Consider the following 20,514-nt stretch of genomic DNA (forward strand, 5'->3'; position numbering starts at 1 on the left):
TCACTTGATGTTGCGACTTGGATTTGCTTTGTGTTAGATTTTCTGGATTGGCCATCCGGATGGACACATGCACAGCGATTTGGTACTGTGCGATCTTCTATAATTCCTTACGATAGGCCATTATTATCTGACAGATGGGCGTCTGACTCCTGGCACCCGAACCAACCAGCTGATTGCAAAGGACACTACAACCTCCTCATTGCTCACCAGGCAGAGTCCAAAAGTGTTGATTTTTCATGCTCTTTCAGCCATTGAATAAAAAAATAAAATAAAAAAATAAAAAGGTTTCAACTACTGATGTCTTTCTATTTTCTATCTTTTCCATTAACTGGCTAAAATGGAACAAATATTTTTGTTTTAGGGTGTGTTCACACGTAGATTTGATGCGCAGGATTTCCTGCTGCAGCTTCTGATCGGCAGTTACATCTGCGCAGGATCCTGTACATGTTAACGTACCCTTAATGATAAAACTTCAAGCTCACCTATAGGGAGTCTGTTCTTCCTACAGGCTGGCGTGGTGGCAGGGGACAGCTGAGGAGTACTGTAAGGAGTACTGTCATGGTTGTTCTTGCCCAGCCTAGTTTGCGGCACTGAAGCCAGTAGGTTTTCCAGGGCCATTCGATCCTCCTCCCGCAGCTGATCTCCAGATATGACACCACGCAAGAATCCAAGCTGTAAAGGCAGAAGTAACATTGAACATGCTGTCAAGAACATAAAAAAATGCAGCGTACAACTAGAACCTGGAACGGATGGCTAAAAAGCACTATGGTTTTGGATGCCACATGTCATTTACTTTGGCACGAGATGAAGAATTACATTCCCATGGCAAGTAAAAGCTTTTGTGTTATAGTAACAAGGAAAAAGGAGCTCACCAAAGTGACAAGTTGGCTGTAGGTCATATACACAACTGTGCGACTTAACCCTTCCAGGAGATTTACAGAAGATAATGGAGGAGTCTCCACTGCTCTACCTCCAATAACCACATCCAGGAAAGCAGCAACACAGCTCTATGGAGAGAGAGAGATAAAGACCTTGTTACTTAAAGATACTAGCAGATGGTAAAGCAATTTATATAGTGTTCAGCTATCTCCATCAGGAGCAGCAGTGCTGGCCAACCAGTGCTTCATTTAAAGGGAATCGGTCATCAGATTTTACCAAAAATATAGCCTCTGTAAGTAGTCCCCTGGGTGGGAGTTAAACTCACCTAGAACGGTCTTCTCGGCTGACACCTCCTCAGGCATGGCCCGTGTCATCTCTCTGCTCCCGAGAGGTCAGGATTACAGCCGTAAAAAAACGGGACTAGGCGAGTATAGCTCCCTGCCGGCAGGGAACACTAACTATATATCCTCCCGATCCCTGAGGGCAGGAATGTCTCCCGAGATGGTGAGGAAGATTACTTTACCACATATAACGCATTGCCACACATATATATATGGTAAAATCTGATGACAGGTTCCCTTTAAACAGAGACCTAAGCCATGACTGTCTCACTGCATGTAAACACCAATGCATTTCAACTGGTAATCCACAGCCTTAATCATGGCTAATGAAGACTGTGGATCAGTTGCAACAAGTCAGTGTTTTCATGCAGAGAGACCTATGTGGGACATATGGCAGTAGTTAGTGACAGAGAAGCTCCATATAGGGCATTTAACAGATTGCACACAAACAGAAAGAATGACAAGAGTCCATATCAAAAGTAAGCTGTATCAGCCAACAGGGGAGGCCAACGCTTTGCAGGCAGGAATTTTGGTTGCCAAGACAAGGTGATGACAGCCTTTTAATAAAAGAAATTCCCCAGCTGCTCGTCTCTTCTCTCTGCTTTCAAAATGATGCAACAAAGCAGGACCTGCTCTCTCAGCCAATCACTGGTCACAGTAGTGTCCCATCTCGGTCAGTGATTAGCTGGTCCTGCTCTGATACATTGTCGCTGAAGCAGCTACAATCGGGTAGCAGCAGAGGACCAGAAGTCCCTGGACCAGATGCTGCACAGGACAGTTAGGTGTTATCTATTTTAAGCCCTGCAACATTAGAAAAGTTTTTATTTTAAATCCCCAAATACCTGGGGCTGGGGTGGCTGTTCTGCTTTGCTAGGCCTTCTACTGCCATGGCCTGCACCATCTATTAAATCTCTTAGATGCTTGTGTCACGATTGGTTAAATTGCCAGAATTTGGGTTCTCTCTGAGCCTGGCAGTTGTGGCAGGATCCCGACTGGATTACAGCTGTGGTCTCGCTTCTGTTCACACTGGGCGCCAATGCAGTCAGAACGCTACAATGGTACAGTGCAGATCTCTAAGGACTCCTGCCTGCACCTTACTATTACAGCACAGGTTCTCAGGGGGTAAAGGCAGACTGACACTATAAAAATTATTATGTCCTTTTTTTTTTTATACACTGCTCAAAAAAATAAAGGGAACACTAAGGTAACACATCCTAGATCTGAATGAACTAATCGTATAAAATACTTTCGTCTTTACATAGTTGAATGCGCTGACAACAAAATCACACAAAAATTATCACTGGAAATCAAATTTATCAACCCGTGGAGGTCTGGATATGGAGGAATGTCCTTAAAACAAGTCACAATGAGGCTCAGTAGTGTGTGTGGCCTCCACTTGCCCGTATGACCTCCCTACAATGTCTGGGCATGCTCCGGATGAGGTGGCAGATGGTCTCCTGAGGGATGTCCTCCCAGACCTGGACTAAAGCATCCACCAACTCCTGGACAGTCTGTGGTGCAACGTGGCGTTGGTGGATGGACATGATGTCCCAGATGTGCTCAATCGGATTCAGGTCTGGGGAACAGGCAGACCAGTCCATAGCATCAATGCCTTCCTCTTGCAGGAACTGCTGACACACTCCAGCCATATGAGGTCTAGCATTGTCTTGCAATCGGAGGAACCCAGGGCCAATCGCACCAGCATATGGTCTCACAAGGGGTCTGAGGATTTCATCTCGGTACCAAATGGCAGTTAAGCTACCTCTGGCAAGCACATGGAGGGCTGTGCGGCCCCCCAAAGAAATGCCACCCCACACCATTACTGACCCACCGCCAAACCGGTCATGCTGGAGGATGTTGCAGGCAGCAGAACATTCTACACAGCGTCTCCAGACTCTGTCACGTCTGTCACATGTGCTCAGTGTGAACCTGCTTTCATCTGTGAAAAGCACAGGGCGCTAGTGACGAATTTGCCAATCTTTTTGTTCTCTGGCAAATGCCAAACGTCCTGCACGTTGTTGGGCTGTAAGCCCCCATCTGCCCCCCCCCCCCCCCCCCCCTGTGGAAGTTGGGCCCTCATACCATCCTCAGAGTCTGTTTCTGACCGTTTGAGTGGACACATGCACATTTTTGGCCTGCTGGAGGTCATTTTGCAGGGCTCTGGCAGTGCTCCTCCTGCTCCTCCTTGCACAAAGGTGGAGGTGGCGGTCCTGCTGCTGGGTTGTTGCCCTTCTATGGCCTCCTCCACGTCTCCTGATGTACTGGCCTGTCTCTTGGTAGCGCCTCCATGCTCTGGACACTACTCTGACAGACACAGCAAACCTTCTTGCCACAGCTCGCACTGATGTGCCATCCTGGATGAGCTGCACTACCTGAGCCACTTGTGTGGGTTGTAGACTCTGTCTCATGCTACCACTAGAGTGAAAGATCGCCAGCATTCAAAAGTGACCAAACCATCAGCCAAGAACCATAAGAAATGAGAAGTGGTCTGTGGTCAACCCCTGCAGAACCACTCCATTATTGGGGGTGTCTTGCTAATTGCCAGTAATTTCCACCTGTTGTCTGTTCCATTTGCACAACATCATGTGAAATTGATTGACAATCAGTGTTGCTTCCTGAGTGGACAGTGGGATTTCACAGAAGTGTCATTGACTTGGAGTTACATTGTGTTGTTTAAGTGTTCTTTTATATTTTTTAAGCAGTGTATGTTTTGTGCAGTAGGTTTACATTGGGATCTTACATTTCACATGATGCTCAAACGTTTTTTTTTGTTTTTTTTAACACAGTCGCAAATCTCTGTAGAGAGCAGAGATCAGTTCTTCAGCCGTCATTGTCCGCACACTACATTACTTACTTTGTCAAATTTGCTGAGATTGTTCCTGTTGCACGAATCTGCTTCCTCAAATCCTGTCAGAGCCAACTGCTGTAGGAGGCGGCCGACCTAGAGAAGAGAGAAGGACCTGAATGACTGGTTTGTTACATCCACATCAGCCGTATTCATTGCCTGCTCTGGACGCTGCCAGCAGTAATCACATCAAGCCTTTCTTTCACATAATGCTTTCTTTGACACTATATATCAAAGGGAAACAGTGACTGTGGATTAGGTTTATTAGCAGGGATCTTCATACTGGCACAAATCAAATGGAGACTGTGAGTCACGTGACTGCAGCTTCACACAATGGAGAGACCACATATAGTAGTTGTGGCTGCTACCAGAAGTTAAAGGGGTATTCCGGTGAAAAACTTTTTATTTATTTATTTATTTTTTTTATTTTTTTATTTAAATCAACTGGTGCCAGAAAGTTAAACAGATTTGTAGATTTGTAAATTACTTCTATTAAAAATTTTTAATCCTTCCAGTACTTATTAGCTGCTGAATCCTACAGAGGAAATTATTTTCTTTTTGGAACACAGAGCTCTCTGCTGACATCACGAGCACAGTGCTCTCTGCTGACATCCCTGTCCATAGTAGGAGAAAATTTCCATAGCAAACATATGCGGCTCTGGACAGTTTCTAAAATGGACAGGGATGTCAGCAGAGAGCACTGTGCTCGTGATGTCAGCAGAGAGCTCTGTGTTACAAAAAAGAAAATAATTTCCTCTGTAGTATTCAGCAGCTAATAAGTACTAGAAGGATTAAGATTTTTTAATAGAAGTAATTTACAAATCTGTTTAACTTTCTGGCACCAGTTGATTTAAAATAAATAAATGAATATGTTTTCCACCTTTAAGCTGGCCACACACTTTAGATCAATGCTGCCCAAACTCAAGCATCCAATTTCTCCCCTGGGGTGATAAGGATCAGACAAAGATACACATGCCTGATCCTTTCATTCTTAGGCTACATTCACACCACGTTTTTGCAATACTGTTCCCATATCAAGTTTTTGATGAAAAACTGATGATTCCTCAAAACCGGACTAAACTGTATCAAAACATGTGTACAACTTTCAACCCATATAAGGTTAAAAACCGTATAAGGTTTGAAAAATGATGTCCGGTTGCATCCGTTTTTTTAAGAAAGAAAAAAAGTATCCGTTTTTAACTTTTTACTCCATTTTGAATAAAGTTTCACTTGTTTGATAAAAAAAAAAAAAAAAAAAAAAAAAGCTGTGCAAAGTCAAAAACCGGACGGACACACAGTTCTGTACGGTTCCCATTGATTCCCATGTTAAAAAAATAAAAATAAAAAAAACACCAACGTATACGGTTTAATACGGTTTTTCACCCGGACCAAAAACGTGGTAGACTATGGTTTTGGGTACGGGTAAAAAAAATAAAAATATGGACAAAACTGTATAAGACACAAAACGGACAAAATCGGATGATGCGCTTGACATACAGTTTACATTGTTAAGTCAATGCATGTATAGCAAAAACGTGGTGTGCATGCAGCCTTAGAGGAGATAAGCCACCACTAAAGGCTTTCTCCTCGCTCGCACAACACACACACATGCTCTGCCAACGTACACACGTGTGGAAGGGGTTGGGAGAGAAAGATGGAAGGGAAACACCAGTACAAAAAAAAGTTGGGACCTAAAAAATGGGTACCTAAAAACCCCTTCTGACGTATCATGCAGACATATGAAAAGTTTTGATTGGTAGGTAGTCTAGCCAGGTGATTAGATTAGTGTTTCCCAACCAGGGTGCCCCCAGCTGTTGCAGAACTACAACTCCCAGCATGCCCGGACAGCCAAAGGCTGTCCGGGCATGTTAGGAGTTGTAGTTCTGCAACAGCTGGAGGCACCCTGGTAGGGAGACACTGGATTAGATATTGCACTTTACCCCCCAAGCAATGGGCCTATGGAGCAGTCACCTGCAAAGTGACAGATTTAGTACTGGGCCAGGAAAAGACGTGCACTGCTATGGATTTCCCCTGACCGTAGTAAACCATTGGTAGGGGTCTCCGTTTTAACATGTCGTCAAATAATTTTTTGGGGTCTTTTTTTATTGTAGTAACGCTTTGAAAGAGATCTGCCAAGATCAAATGTTCTTCATATGCATAGGATAGAGGATAAGCAGCTTTTCAGCATAGGTCCGATCACTAATGCAGAGAATGAACTTTTCCCAAATTGAATGGAGGGATAGTGTGCATGCTTGGCCACCACTCCATTGACTTTCTATGGGATTTCCAAAAATTTCCCAGCCCTCAACTCGGCAATGTTTGTAAGTGCCATTGAGAAGAAATGGGAGTGCTGGGTGAGCATGTGCACTGCTGCTCCATTAGTTCAGGACACAGTTAACAAAAGCTTGTGACCTTTGAGGGTCCCAAAGCTCAGATCCCCACCTGCTAGTTATCCCCAATCATTTAAATAATGAATAACAATTGATTTTGAAGATACGGCTTTAAAAGGGATACTCCACTCCCCAGCATTCGGAACATTTAGTTCCGAACGCTGGTGCGGGCTTTAGGGCCGCCACGCCCCCTTGTGATGTCACGCCCCGCCCCCTCAAAGTCTATGGGCCACCCCCCCCCTCCCATAGACTTGCATTAAAGGGGTATGCCGCCCCTAGACATCTTATCCCCTATCCAAAGGATAGGGGATAAGATGTCAAATTGCCACGGTCCCGCTGCTGGGGACCCCCGGGATCCCCGCTGCGGCACCACGCTATCATTACAACACAGAGCGAGTTCGCTCTGCACGTAATGATGCACGAACTCTCTCTGTGCTGTAATGATAGCGCGGTGCCGCAGCAGGGATCCAAGGGGTCCCCAGCAGCGGGACTGTGGTGATCTGACATCTTATCCCCTATCCTTTGGATAGGGGATAAAATGTCTAGGGGCGGAGTACCCCTTTAAGGGAGAGGGCATGAAGGCCCCAAAGCCCGCACCAGCGTTCAGAACTAAATGTTCTGAATGCTGGGGAGTGGAGTATCCCTTTAAGGCCAGGGCTACACTGACTTTGTCATGCTACAGATTCATTTGAAAAAAAAAATTCCAAATGCCAAAATTGCAAATTTTTTCACATCTCATAGCGCAAACTGAAAAATTGTGCTGGTATTTTTATTTTTTTCCAACTCCAAGATTCAAAGCAAATTTGGCAAAGTCTGTACATGGTCAAAAGTCAAGTGCAAAGCCTCAGGGATTCTATTCTCATAAATCGATAAGTTAGCCTTTTTATTTTATTTATTTTATTATTAATCAATTATTAGAATAAAAAAAAAAAAATTTAAAAGATACAGGGGGATGTTAATGAGGGCTCTAAACCGAAGGGTGGAAAGGGTACTCCGCTGCTCAGCATTTGGAACGGGAGCTAGTGATGTCATAGCCCCACCCCTTCAATGCAAGTCTATGGGAAGGGCGTGGCAATGTCTATGAGGGGGTGGGACTATGACGTCAAAAGCTCCCGATGCCGGCTACAGCGTTTGGAACAATTTGTTCCAAACGTTGAGCAGCGGAGTACCCCTTTAATGAGAGGCGGGGATCAGACCAGGCTTTTCCTGTAGGTTTGCATGTAAGGGACAGATTGTGTGTTAAGGAGGTTTGTGGAGTAGGCTAATGGCTGAGTTGAGTAGCTTTTTATTTCTTAAAAAAAATAAAAATAAAAAATAAAAAAAGTTATTTTTTTCTGTCTTCATAAGTGAGGTCCATTTCGCCATACCTGTTCCCTACCTGTGGCCAGAGAGGCGGACGAGGACAACACATTTCCTGGTCGTCCAGTGGTATCCTACATCCCCTCCGCAGCCTGTGTTTTAAAGAGGAGGCCCTATTAAGAGTCTGTCCTGTCACCCGGAGCCTGACCGTTGCAGAAAGGGACTGCATGAAGCGGAAGATCACGTGTGCTATGTCCCCGCTTCATTACACAGGCCGTCTGTGACCGCAGTTTCATATATACAGTGGTCCCTCAAGTTACAATATTAATCGGTTCCAGGACGACCATTGTATGTTGAAACCATTGTATGTTGAGACCAGAACTCTTTGGAAACCTGGTAATTGGTTCTAAAGGCACCAAAATGTCATCCAAAAATAGGAAAAAGTGAGAATTAAAGAAAAATAATAGATAACTAATATAGATAAAGCAAATCCTTACATATAAAAGTAAGAAAGATCTGCTGGGAGCTGTAATCACTGTCTATGTCATGCTGGGAGTTGTAGTTTTGCAACAGCTGGGGGCACCCTGCTTGGGAAACACTGGTCTATGTAGAGGACAGAAGCTTCGTCGGTGTCCTGTACAGTACACGCAATGTCCTAAACAAGTAAAATGGAGCCGCCCTCACCTGGTGTCCAAAGGAGCAGCTAACCCTGGTACAGGTAAAGAGTAGTACAGAACATGTAATACCTCCCTGTACTGTAGGGGGCGCTACCAGACACCAGTCAGTGCATGCACTTCAGTAATACAGGGGTTTTACCAGTAAAATGTCCATTCTGATTGGTCAGTTTTTCCAGCCATTGACACGTTTCACAGATCTGGACTGTCCGTAGCATTTTATGTAGAGTCTGGTTTCAACTTACAATGGTCCAGAAAAGACCATTGTATGTTGAAACTATTGTATGTTGAGGCCATTGTAAGTTGAGGGATCACTGTACATATGGGGAGATTTATCAAAACCTGTGCTGAAGAAAATCTGACCAGTTGCAACCAATCAGATTGCCTCTTATTTTTCAGAGGCCTTTCTAAAAATGAGAGCAGCAATCTGATTGGTTCCTATGGTCGTCTGGTCAACTTTTCCTCAGCACAGGTCTTGATGAATCTTCCCCATAGTGATAATCGCTATTTTTATATGAATTTGGAATCTGTCTGAACAACTACTCGATTATAAAAACTATTGAAAACTATTTTTAGAATTGATTAGTTGTTTCAGCCCTACCTGATTTACTCACCCAAGTGCAGGGCTCAAGCCCTGCAGGAACGCATGGGAACTGAGTTCCTGCACTTTTTCCACAGCAGGAATGGAAATATTTCCACAGTTGAATGGAAATATTGGGCGGGTTCCTGCACTTTTTTACCCAAGACTTGACCCCAGCCCAAGTGTTTGTGTATACATATCTATCTATCTTGCCAAATTGCTTTTGTATGTACAAAGCCCAAATATGGTGAATATTTTCTCTCATTGATTTTGCTAAAATCGAATTTTGGAATTAACAAAAGATTAAATCTACCACAATTTTGATGAATGAGAACACCTACAGCATGAATTGCTTTTTTTGTGGGTCTTTTCTGGTACATGAATAAGGGGGGGGGGGCGTGGTGTTTTAAAAAAATTTTTTTTTAATATATTTATGCTACATTATACAACCCTCAATGATAATAGTCTGTATCAGGTGTTACGTTTAGAGATGAGCGAATTTACAGTAAATTCTATTTGTCACAAACTTCTCGGCTCGGCAGTTGATGACTTATCCTGTCTGTATAAATTAGTTCAGCTTTCTGGTGCTCCGGTGGGCTGGAAAAGGTGGATACATTCCTAGGAAAGAGTCTCCTAGGACTGTATCCACTTTTTCCAGCCCACCGGAGCACCTGAAAGCTGAACTCATTTATGCAGGATAAATCATCAACTGCCAAGCCGAGAAGTTTGTGACTAATCGAATTTATAGTAAATTCGCTCATCTCTAGTTACGTTACTATGGAAGTCTACGGGAGAGATTTATTAAACCTTGAGAAAGAGAAGGAAAAAAATTATCAGTTTCCCCTAGCAACCGATCAGATCGCTTCTTTCGTTTTTCAGAAGTCTTTTTAAAAATTAAATAAGGAATCTGATTGGTTGCTATGGGCAACTGCACCACTCTTCCTCTACACAGGTTTTGATAGATTTCCCCCAATGTGTATAATAGTATAAAATAAGAATACATTATATAGTAAGTAGGATAATGAATCATTTGTGGAACACTTCTACTCATCAGCACTGGTTCACCGCTTGCGATAAGTTCCATCAAGGAGCTAAAATGTTTTGGAAGTGACTGGGACTAAACAGAGTTCACAAAAACGGCGAGTTCATTTTCTTCCTTGGTCAGCTAAGCATCGGGGGAATGTTTCCTCTTTCAAGAATTTGGAAAGATTTATTCTTACCTGCTTTCGCCTGACGATTACTGATCGCAAAATGTCCAAGAATCAGCTATGACATTAAACCAGGTGATCTCTCTATTCTGTCATCTACACTTCTGATTGGGTTGGTCTTTGCCATCACCCCTTAAAGGGGTATTCCAGGCCAAAACTTTTTTTTTATATATATCAACTGGCTCCGGAAAGTTAAACAGATTTGTAAATTACTTCTATTCAAAAAAAATCTTAATCCTTCCAATAGTTATTAGCTTCTGAAGTTGAGTTGTTATTTTCTGTCTAACTGCTCTCTGATGAGTCGCGTCCCGGGAGCTGTACAGTTCCTATGGGGTATTCTCCCATCATGCACAGCTCCTGGGACGTGACATCATCATTGAGCAGTTAGACAGAAAACTTCAGAAGCTAATAACTATTGGAAGGATTAAGATATTTTAATAGAAGTAATTTACAAATCTGTTTAACTTTACGGAGCCAGTGGATATATGTATGTGTGTGTGTGTGTGTGTGTGTGTGTGTGTGTGTATGTATGTATATATATATATGTATATATATATATATATATATATATATATATATATATATATATATAAATGTTTTGCCTGGAATACCCCTTTAAAGCAGTATTTTGCAACAAGGGTGCCTCCAGCTGTTTAAAACTACAACTCCCAGCCTTCGGCTGTCCAGGCATGCTGGGAGTTGTAGTTTTAAACAGCTGGAGGCACCCTTGTTGCAAAATACTGCTTTAAAGGGGTATTCCAGGCAAAACATTTATATATATATATATATATATATATATATATATATATATATATATATATATATATGGGAGTTGGGAGTTGTAGTTTTGCAACAGCTGGAGGCACCCTGGTAGGGAAATACTGCCTTAAAAGGGGTACTCCGGTGGGAAAAAAAAAAATGTTTTAAATCAACTGGTGCCAGAAAGTTTAACAGATTTGTAAATGACTTCTATTAAAAAAAATATTTACCCTTCCAGTACTTTTTAGCAGCTGTATACTACAGAGGAAATTATTTTCTTTTTGAATTTCTTTTTTGTCTTGTCCACAGTGCTCTCTGCTGACACCTCTGTCCGTGTCAGGAACTGTCCAGAGCAGCATAGGTTTGCTGTGGGGATTTTCTCCTGCTCTGGACAGCTCCCGATACGGGCATCAGGTGTCAGCAGAGAGCACTGTGGACAAGACAAAAAAGAAATTCAAAAAGAAAAGAAATTTTCTCTGTAGTATAAAGCTGCTAAAAGGTACTGGAAGGGTAAAATTTTTTTTAATGGAAGTCATTTACAATTCTGTTTAACTTTTTGGCACCAGTTTATTAAAAAAAAAAAAAAAAAAAATTATATATATATATATATATATATATATATATATATTATAATTTTTCCACCGGGGTACCCCTTTAAAGATAATAAAGAGCATCTCTGCCCTTAGACACCTCTCCTTTTTGATAATTTTAGGTTCCGCTATGGGAGCCCCATTACATTGGCCATGTGAGACTGAAACTGCCTTGGATTGTTCTTGTTCTTTTTGTTTTATTCTTCTATGTTTGACCATCTCTAAAACCTTAATAAATATTGATTATACATAAAAGCAGCAAATACCCCTATCATGGGGTGGGATATATTAGGCAGTGTTGGAAGCAGGAAAAATGGGCAAATACAAAGTGAAACATTTACAAAGACCATACTGTAATGCAGTGTTTCCCAACCAGGGTGCCTCCAGCTGTTGCAAAACTACAACTTCCAGCATACTCAAACAGCCTACTCAGGAATTGTTTTAGGAACATGACAGAGTTTATGATGTTCACTGGATTTGTAGGTGGTTTGCATATTCTCCAGAGCTCAATCTGATCTATCATGTGTGGGACGTGATGGGGGGAGTCTAATCCACGGAGGGCTCACTGTACAATTTACAGGAATTAAAGGTTCTGCTGCTAACATCTCAGTGTCGATAACACAGGAAAACTTCAGGGGTCTTGTTGAGTCCATGCTTTGAGGCGGCATACACTATATTAGGCAGCAAGTTTTATTTAGGTTTTTCAATAAACAACCCCACACCTGCCCTCAGGTTGTTTGTGGTATTGCACCTCAGTTCTATTGAAGTGAATGGAGCAAAGTTGTAATACCATACACAACATGAGGACAGGTGTGATTTTTGCCCTGTTTTTATAATCCTGGATAACCCCATTAAAGGGGTACTCTGCCCCTAGGCATCTTATCCCCTATCCAAAGGATAAGGGATAAGATGTCTGATCGCGGGGGTCCCGCTGTTGGTACCCACCGCAATCTCTGCAGCGGCTCCGCAGTCATCAGGTGCAAGGAGCGGACTTCGCTCCGTGCCTGATTACAAGCGATGCGGCGCCGACATCATGGTCGTGATATCATGAGCCTCTGATGCTAAACGAACACCAGGTGCTGCTGGGAGATCAAGGGGGTCCCAGCGGCAGGACCCCTGTGATCAGACATCCCTATCCTTAAGGCTGTCTGTATTGCATATGACCTAAGTGAAATTAAATAATGAAATCCATAAATGTATTTCTGCAAATGTCAAGGTTGAGCAAACTCCTGGAGCTGGGCCGCAATTGTTTCTCAACATTTACTATTGGCCTTTCATTTCATGGTGTATTTACACATACAGTAGCCTGAGCATATTTAATGTGCAGGATTTAAAAGCTACAGATTTTATGCTGCAGAGTTCAATGTAAACTAAATGACTGAACACAGCTTCAACTCTGCAGCTTCAAATCCTCCACATCTAATATGTGCACGATATTGTACGTGTAAATACACCCTCCAATTGTTTTGCCCATAGAAGTCCTTATTATTGGGCCACAGTATTGTTAACCTTTTGTATAAATTCGCCTTCAGCAGAGAATGTATCAGAACATAGAATATAGTGTAGCGATACAATATGGTTACATACCTGCATCAAGTTGAATCGAGCCACTTCATTGATCGGAGCATCAGAAATAATCCCATATTGCTCTGGATTCACGATCGCTGGGCAGATAAAACAGGTCAGTAGCAGGTCGGTGCACATAGACCTCACTTCACCGACGTCCAGACCTTCCACACATGACAGAGTCTTAAACATCTGAGATACAATCCATCTTAAGCTATGTGGAAAGCAGTAGGTATTTTGCTTCAAATATCCAATAAATTTGTTGACCAGTGTAACCAGCTTGGCTTCGTTGGACTCCACCATCTCGTGGACCTTCTGCCTAAAGCGGTCACTGCCCTTCTCCCCAAATAATTTCTCTTGCTGCGCCGGAGAGAAGCGCTCCGTCACCTTGCTAGGATCAATCTCCAGATGATCTTCATCCTCAACTAATAGCTGCATGATAGGTTCATGTAAAGTTGCTGTTAGGAAGAGTTTGGCGGAGAAGAGTCCCTCAGTAAAAAGTTTAAAGATGATGCTGAAAGCACAGGTACCTTTCCGGAGAAGCCGCCGAGGGTTGTCACTTTCCTTAAGCTCAAACTCAATCAGGTAACGCAATACCTGGAGCAGATAGCTTTCATCCTCCTGCATTATACAGTTCCCATAGAGGGAGGTGAAGACTGTGTGGATAACACTCTGAGCATTTTCCTGGTAGAACTTCTCCCCGGCCACAAGACAAGATGCAATAAGTCTGGGGTTCTCTCGAAGTCGATTAAGAAACTCGCCATATGAAGTCTCCTGAAATCCTAGCTGTTTGTAGCCATCCACAAACTGGGTGTCCTCCAACACCTTGGCATGCTGACAGCATTCTGCAGGTGACGCTTCAGCACTAGGAAAGATAAACAAGTCTATGACCCTTCGCAGCAGGTTGCATTTCTTTAGCCCTGATTATGTTTAAAGGGAGGTTTATGCAATTCTATCAGCAGGCATCATGTTACAGAGCAAAAAAAGCTGGGCAGATCAATATATACATTTGGGAAAGGGTTAACATGCTTGGGAAAGGGTTAACTATATCTTCTAGTTAATTCATTAAAGGGGTACTCCAGTGGAAATTAATTTTTTAATCAACTAGTGCAAGAAAGTTAAACAGATTTGTAAATGACTTAGATTAAAAAATCTTAATTCTTCCAGTACGTATTAGCTGCTGAATACTACAGAGGAAATGCTTTCCTTTTTGGAACACAGAGCTCTCTCTGTTTAACTTTCTGGAGCCAATTGAGATATAGATATAGATATATATATATATATATAAAAATAAAAAAAGTTTTTTCCTGGAATACCCCTTTAACCATATATTTTCTCTCTTGTAATTTTAATAGTGTGAAGTAACACTGTGAATGGTGACCTAAAATAAACCGCATCACGGAGCCAACAATGAGTTGGTGAGAGCAGCAGCCATATCACTAGTTTTGTTATCACTTTTTTTTTTTTTATTATTAAAGGGGTACTCCGTTGAAAAAAAAAAAAATTCTAATCAACTGGTGCCAGAAAGTTAAACATATTTGTAAATTACTTCTATAAAAAAAATCTTAACCCTTCTAGTACTTATCAGCTGCTGTATACTACTAAGAAATGTGTGAAGTTCTTTCCAGTCTGACAACAGTGCTCTTTGCTGACATCTCTGTTAGTGTCAGGAACTATCTAGAGAAGGAGAGGTTTTCTATGGGGATATGATTCTAATCTGGACAGTTCCTGACACAAATTCACAAATTTCTCTGTTTTATACAGCAGCTGATAAGTACTGGAAGGATTAAGATTATTAAATAGAAGTAATTTACAAATCTGTTTAACTTTCAGGCACCAGTTGATTTGAAAACAGTTTACTACTTGTTTCCACTGGAGATCCCCTTTAAGTGCAAAGTATTTTTAACCTAATTAGAATAAAAGTGAAGCTTTAAAAAGATTCCCTATATTTTCTATTTTTTTGTAATTAGAGTCGGAGTACCCCTTTAAACTCACTGCTCTGTCTTGGGCCTATTTACTTTGCTCTGGTCTGGTGAGATCTGCTTCTACACTTTGCTTTAAAGGGGTACTCTGCTGCTCAGCATTTGGAACAAACTGGAGCTGGGAGCTTGTAACATCATAGCCCTGCCCCCTCATGTCACACCCCACCCCCTCAATGCAAGTCTATTGGAGGGGGCGTGACGGCCATCACGCCCCCTCCCATAGACCTGCATTGAGGGGGCGGGTGTGTGACCTCATGTACGGGCGGGGCTATGAAGTCACAAGGTCCCGGCGCCGGCTCCAGCATTTGGAACAGTTTGTTCTAAACGCTGAGCAGCGGAGTACCCCTTTACTGAAAAAGAGCCATGGGGAGATAGGAAGAGTGCACAACCAAAGGGCACAGCCACTGGACCCTGGATACACAACAGCCTCAAAATTATTCTTTAATTATGGACGATCATGCACTATAATGTAAAAAAAAAAATATATATATATATATATATATATATATATAATAATAATAATAATAATAATAATAATCTAGTGTGCTTCTTTAAATAAAAAAAATACATATATAATGGTAATACATAACTTCTAAGATACAGCCATAAAAATACCCATTATCCAAGATACTCTACCTAGTGAGAATAAGCCGGTCCAAATTTATCCTCTGCTGTTTTGAAATCCAAGATGTGCGGTAGAGCTTTTCTGCTGTTTTTAAGACATCTGCGTTCAGCCTCTGGATGAGCTGCTTCTCTGAATTAACATAAAGGCGTTCCTGTTTGAGGTGTCGGGCGAGGGTGTGGATATCCGGCTTCACCATTTTGGGACACGATGAGAGCCGCTTGACCTATACAATACATACAGACTATTCATTAATCAGTGGAAAAAAAATAAAAAATAAAAAAGTAAAATCTATGCTGACAACCTGGCATAGCATTTTAAATAAACAGTTATACAGATACATTATTTTAATAAATAAATAAAATTTAAATTAAAAATAAATTCATAAATACAAGTAACATTTATATTCTTTGTATTTTTTCTTTATGTGTTTTTTTGCTTGTTTTTAAGACACCATGCTCGATAGAAACATTTTTGAGCCACTACTAAGGCTAGGTTTACACTTCGCAATACCGCTTAGAAATTACGCTCAGAAGTTGCAGTGCAGCAGAACCCGATCGCTGTCAATGGACTCCGCAGCACAGCGCAGACTACAGAATTTCAGCAGCGGACGTTCTGCCACTAAAATTCCACTGCTGAAAGAATGATCCTGAGAATCACAGCTTATGTTTGCTCCCTTCTGTGTAAGAGCACGGCATCTGAGTAGTTAATCGTTTTTTTTTTTTTTGTTTTTTTTTGTACTTTCAGTAAAATGGCGAGACCAACATTCAGCACTGAAATTGTTTTCAATGCCGATTTTTTTTTTTTTTTTTTTTTTTTAATTTTTTTTTTCCTATGGCTTCAAACTTTTGGGAAATTTTATGTCTCTGCTCTCAACAGAAACCCTTGACAAATTTACTCCTTACTCCCTCCAATTTTTAAATGCCGTGATTCTCTACAGAAGTCATCCTGACTGTCCGAATCGATCAGGGTCTGTAGGGTACAGAGATTACAATGCAAATAAATTAAAAAAAGAAGCCAAAGAAAAGAAGCTCTGTGTAAGTAAAGTTTCCTAAGCAGGACGCTGTCTCTTAACAGAGATACGTTCCCACAAGATTGTGTTTTAGCATAAACCCTGCAATCCTCTGACAAAAACTTCATTGTGCCAAGCAAAAAATAGTTCCTCTTCTACAAATTCCAGTAAAGGAGGAGGGAAAGGAGTAAAGGGATGAAGGAGCAATATTATTGTTTTCCTTATGTGTCATCACATAAATCAGTGTTTTCCCAACCAGGGTGTGACGTCACACTCCGCCCCCTCAATGCAAGCCTATGGGAGGGGGGGGGGGGTCACAGCTGTGACCCCCCCCCCCCCCTCAAGCCTATGGGAGGGGGGGGGGGGTCACAGCTGTCACGCCCCCTCCCATAGGCTTGCATTGAGGGAGCGGAGCGTTACATCACAACACTCCGGCCCTGTGATCGGCAGTCATCAGACCCAGGCATCTTATCCCCTATCCTTTGGATAGGGATTAAGATGTCTTATTGCCGGAGTACCCCTTTAAAATGGAGTACTCAAGAGAAGTATACATAAAAAAAGATCCAAAGCCACCACACTACCTGTATATGTTCCCTATAAACCATCCTGCCTGATATGCATGGCTCCTGTTGTCTTTTCTGGCTGCTAGATATTCTTAGACACCCTCCCCCCAGCAATCATTGCAGCCTTTGCGGTCCAGCTCACTCCTGAGAGCAGCCCCCACCCTTATGCTCTGAGCAGCAGAGAGAGGTTCAGTGTTTGATTAGCTAGGGCTGCACACAGCTCCCAGTTCTCAGCCCTGAAGAGAGCATGACTCATCAGTGCAGGTTAGAAACCCCATGGTCTGTGTCTCTCGGGAGGGTGGAGACTGCTTTCAGAGAGGGATTTGGACAGACAGTGGATAGCTGGATAAGGTCATTCCCTCACTTCATGCATGTAAGTGACAACCAAAGAGGGGAGACTGCTAATGAATGATATTTCGAAAAACAGGTTGATGAGCGGGAAAGGATGGGCTATGGGTTTAGTTCCTCAGAGTAACCCTTTATGAATTTAGTTATTTTAAGTAAATGGAAAACCTAAATCCTAACATATCCAGTGCTAAACAGATTAAAATGCAAACACTAAAGCGTACCTGTCAGGTGACTTTTCAGGATAAGCTTCCCTGTCTGTGTACATGAGGAGCAGCACTATTTCTGGCCATTATATAACTAGTATATGGTATATTTCAGCAGATTTCTCCTCTACAGGCTTAATCTATAATTTGCAGTTCTCACAAAGCTTGTTTGGCAGAGTACCCTCTTTCCCACCTCCATAGCCTTATACTGCTTGTCTTGCAGACACAGGACAAAGCTGAGCTGATTTTCAGGCTATGTTCACACAGAGCAAATTCTGCAATGTCGCACAGAAAAGCAGACTGACAATTTTTCGCATTTGAATGGAATTCCAGCAGAATTTTTGAGCACTCAAAACACAGAATTCCACCGAAATTCAAAGCCCCATTGAGTTCATTGGAATTCTGCTGTGGCAATCAGCAAAATTAAAGACAGGTCTTATAATTTAGCGGAATGTGGCATTTCCCCTGTATGTATGGGACAGCGGAATCCCATTAATTATTACGTGCAGTAAATTTGGGCAGAATTTACTATGTGAACATAGCCTCAGAGTGTAATACTGTCTCACAGGAGATGGAAGAAGCTTGATAACAGGAGAAAGAAGCATTTTTGTCTAATAAGACATATTATAAAGTCTTATATACAGTGGTCCCTCAAGTTACAATACAATATTAAAATCGGCTCCAGGACGGCCAACTCTATAGAAACCTGTTAATTGGTTCTGAAGCCCCCGAAAGGTCATCCAAAAATAGGAAAAAAAGTGAGGAATAAAGAAAACTAATTAGATAACTAATACAGATAAAGCAAGTCCTTACATATACAAGTAATAAATATCTCCTGGGAGCTGTAAATCACTGTATGTAGAGGACAGGAGCTTCTTCAGGGTCCTGTACAGTACACACAGTGTCCCAAAAAATTTAAAATGGAGCAGCTATGCCTGGCACAGGTAAAGAGTAGTACAGAACATGTAGTACCTCCCTGTACTGTAGGAGGAGCTACCAGACAGCCAGTCAGTGCATACGCTTCAGTAATACAGGTGTTTTACCAGTGAATGCCCATTCTGATTGGCAAGTTCTTCCAGCCATTGACACGTTTCGCAGATCCGGACTGTCCGTAGCATTTTATGTTGAGAAGGGTATCAAGTTACAATGGTCCAGAAAAGACCATTGTATGTTGAAAATATTTGTATGTTGAGGCCATTGAAAGTTAAGAGACCACTGTATTTCCATGTACTATTGATCTACGCAAAGTTTATTATAATGGCAGTGCCTACTTAAAAGGGGTTCTCCACTGCTCAGCGTTTGGAACAAACTGTTCCGAACGCTGGAGTCAGAAGCTCGTGACATCATAGCCCCGTCCCTTCAATGCAAGTCTATGGGCTCGCCCCGCCCCCCATAGACTTACATTGAGGGGGCGTGGCTATGACATCATGAGGGGCGGGGCAATGACGTCACAAGCTCCCGGCACCGGCTCAAGCATTCAGAACAGTTTGTTCCAAACGCTGAGCAGGAGTACCCCTTTAAAGATCTATAAACAGAACCAGTGTGAACTTAGCCCAGTGGGTGTTGACAGTGATATTTCCTTTTCAATTGCTGACAAATTGTCTGTACACATTGCGATATTTATTTTGTGTGTATTAGGCAATGTACACATCTGTGCTGGAGCTCTGTTCTAAAGCTAAATAGCGGGACTTTTATATTTACTTTGATAACTCTCTTATATTTTGCCCCTTGACAGCTTTATTATTTGCTTGTATACACATGGGGTGAGTGTGTTATGCCCACCTATTTTCTTTTTATTTCTGCTGCTCTGATTGCATTTTTATTACACTTATTTTGTTGTGAACCTTAAAAAAACTGTGTAAAAAATAAAATAAAATTGCGGGACATAAAGGAGTACCTCTCATGATCTTGTTAAATTTTATACTCCTCCCAGTTCACTACCCCCCATCATGATAAACCACCCCCCTGCCTTTATTTTTTATTATTATTTTTTTTTCTACCTTGATATTGCTCTGTATTTCCTGCTCAGTCTCAGTCAGATTCACAGACTGGGAAGGGGCGTTACCCAGCAGGCGTGACATCATCTGAAGCCATACAGGGGAGAACTTCCTCCCTCACTCTGCTGCTACACACAGCCCAGGAGCAGTTCAGTGTGTGAGATGAGCTATGATTGGATAAGGCTGAACACACCCCCTCAGCACTCCAGACTGCATTTCCCGATTTCTAGGTCAGCAGGAGTGCAAAGTCTGTGCAAGAGATGGGGGGAAAAGTGCTCTGAACAAGTTGGGAGACACCTTTTTAAAAAAAAAAAAAAATTTAAATAAATAAATGTTTTATTTGTGTTTAAAGATTTTTTATTTAGCAAAAATTAGTTTTAATGAGAGTGCCCATTTAAGTGGAGCAAAACTTGCAAGCAGTTTTTTTTTTTCTCTGCTCAAATACTGCAAAAATCTCAACGCTAGAGGGAAGCTTGACCCCATTAAAATATTCAATAGGATCCGATGGGATACAGTAGTGTCAATGTTTGTAACTGATACAGTAAAGTTTCTTTATTTCCTTGTACTGTTGATCTATGCAAAGTCTGATCTAATGGCACTACCTATTTAAAGGGGTATTCCACTGCCTTGCTTCGGAAGCTCCGCTCCCCAGCGTC

The 20,514-nt window shown here is 41.9% G+C and overlaps 1 protein-coding gene across 8 annotated transcripts in view; it reads right to left on the reverse strand.

The window, feature by feature from the left end:
• GAPVD1 (GTPase activating protein and VPS9 domains 1) overlaps nucleotides 1-20,514 on the reverse strand; it is an 80,831-nt gene that overhangs the window by 43,089 nt on the left and 17,228 nt on the right. For all 8 annotated transcript variants that reach the window (XM_056541198.1, XM_056541196.1, XM_056541197.1 and 5 more), the window contains exons 2-6: nucleotides 15,750-15,961; nucleotides 13,153-13,996; nucleotides 4,075-4,161; nucleotides 873-1,007; nucleotides 483-672 (exon numbers count right to left, since the gene is read on the reverse strand). In XM_056541198.1, coding sequence (XP_056397173.1) covers nucleotides 483-672; nucleotides 873-1,007; nucleotides 4,075-4,161; nucleotides 13,153-13,996; nucleotides 15,750-15,961 — 1,468 coding nt within the window. The remainder of the gene's footprint in view (nucleotides 1-482; nucleotides 673-872; nucleotides 1,008-4,074; nucleotides 4,162-13,152; nucleotides 13,997-15,749; nucleotides 15,962-20,514) is intronic.

This window comes from Hyla sarda, chromosome 9 (assembly GCF_029499605.1).
Source record: "Hyla sarda isolate aHylSar1 chromosome 9, aHylSar1.hap1, whole genome shotgun sequence".
Lineage (NCBI taxonomy): Eukaryota > Metazoa > Chordata > Amphibia > Anura > Hylidae > Hyla > Hyla sarda.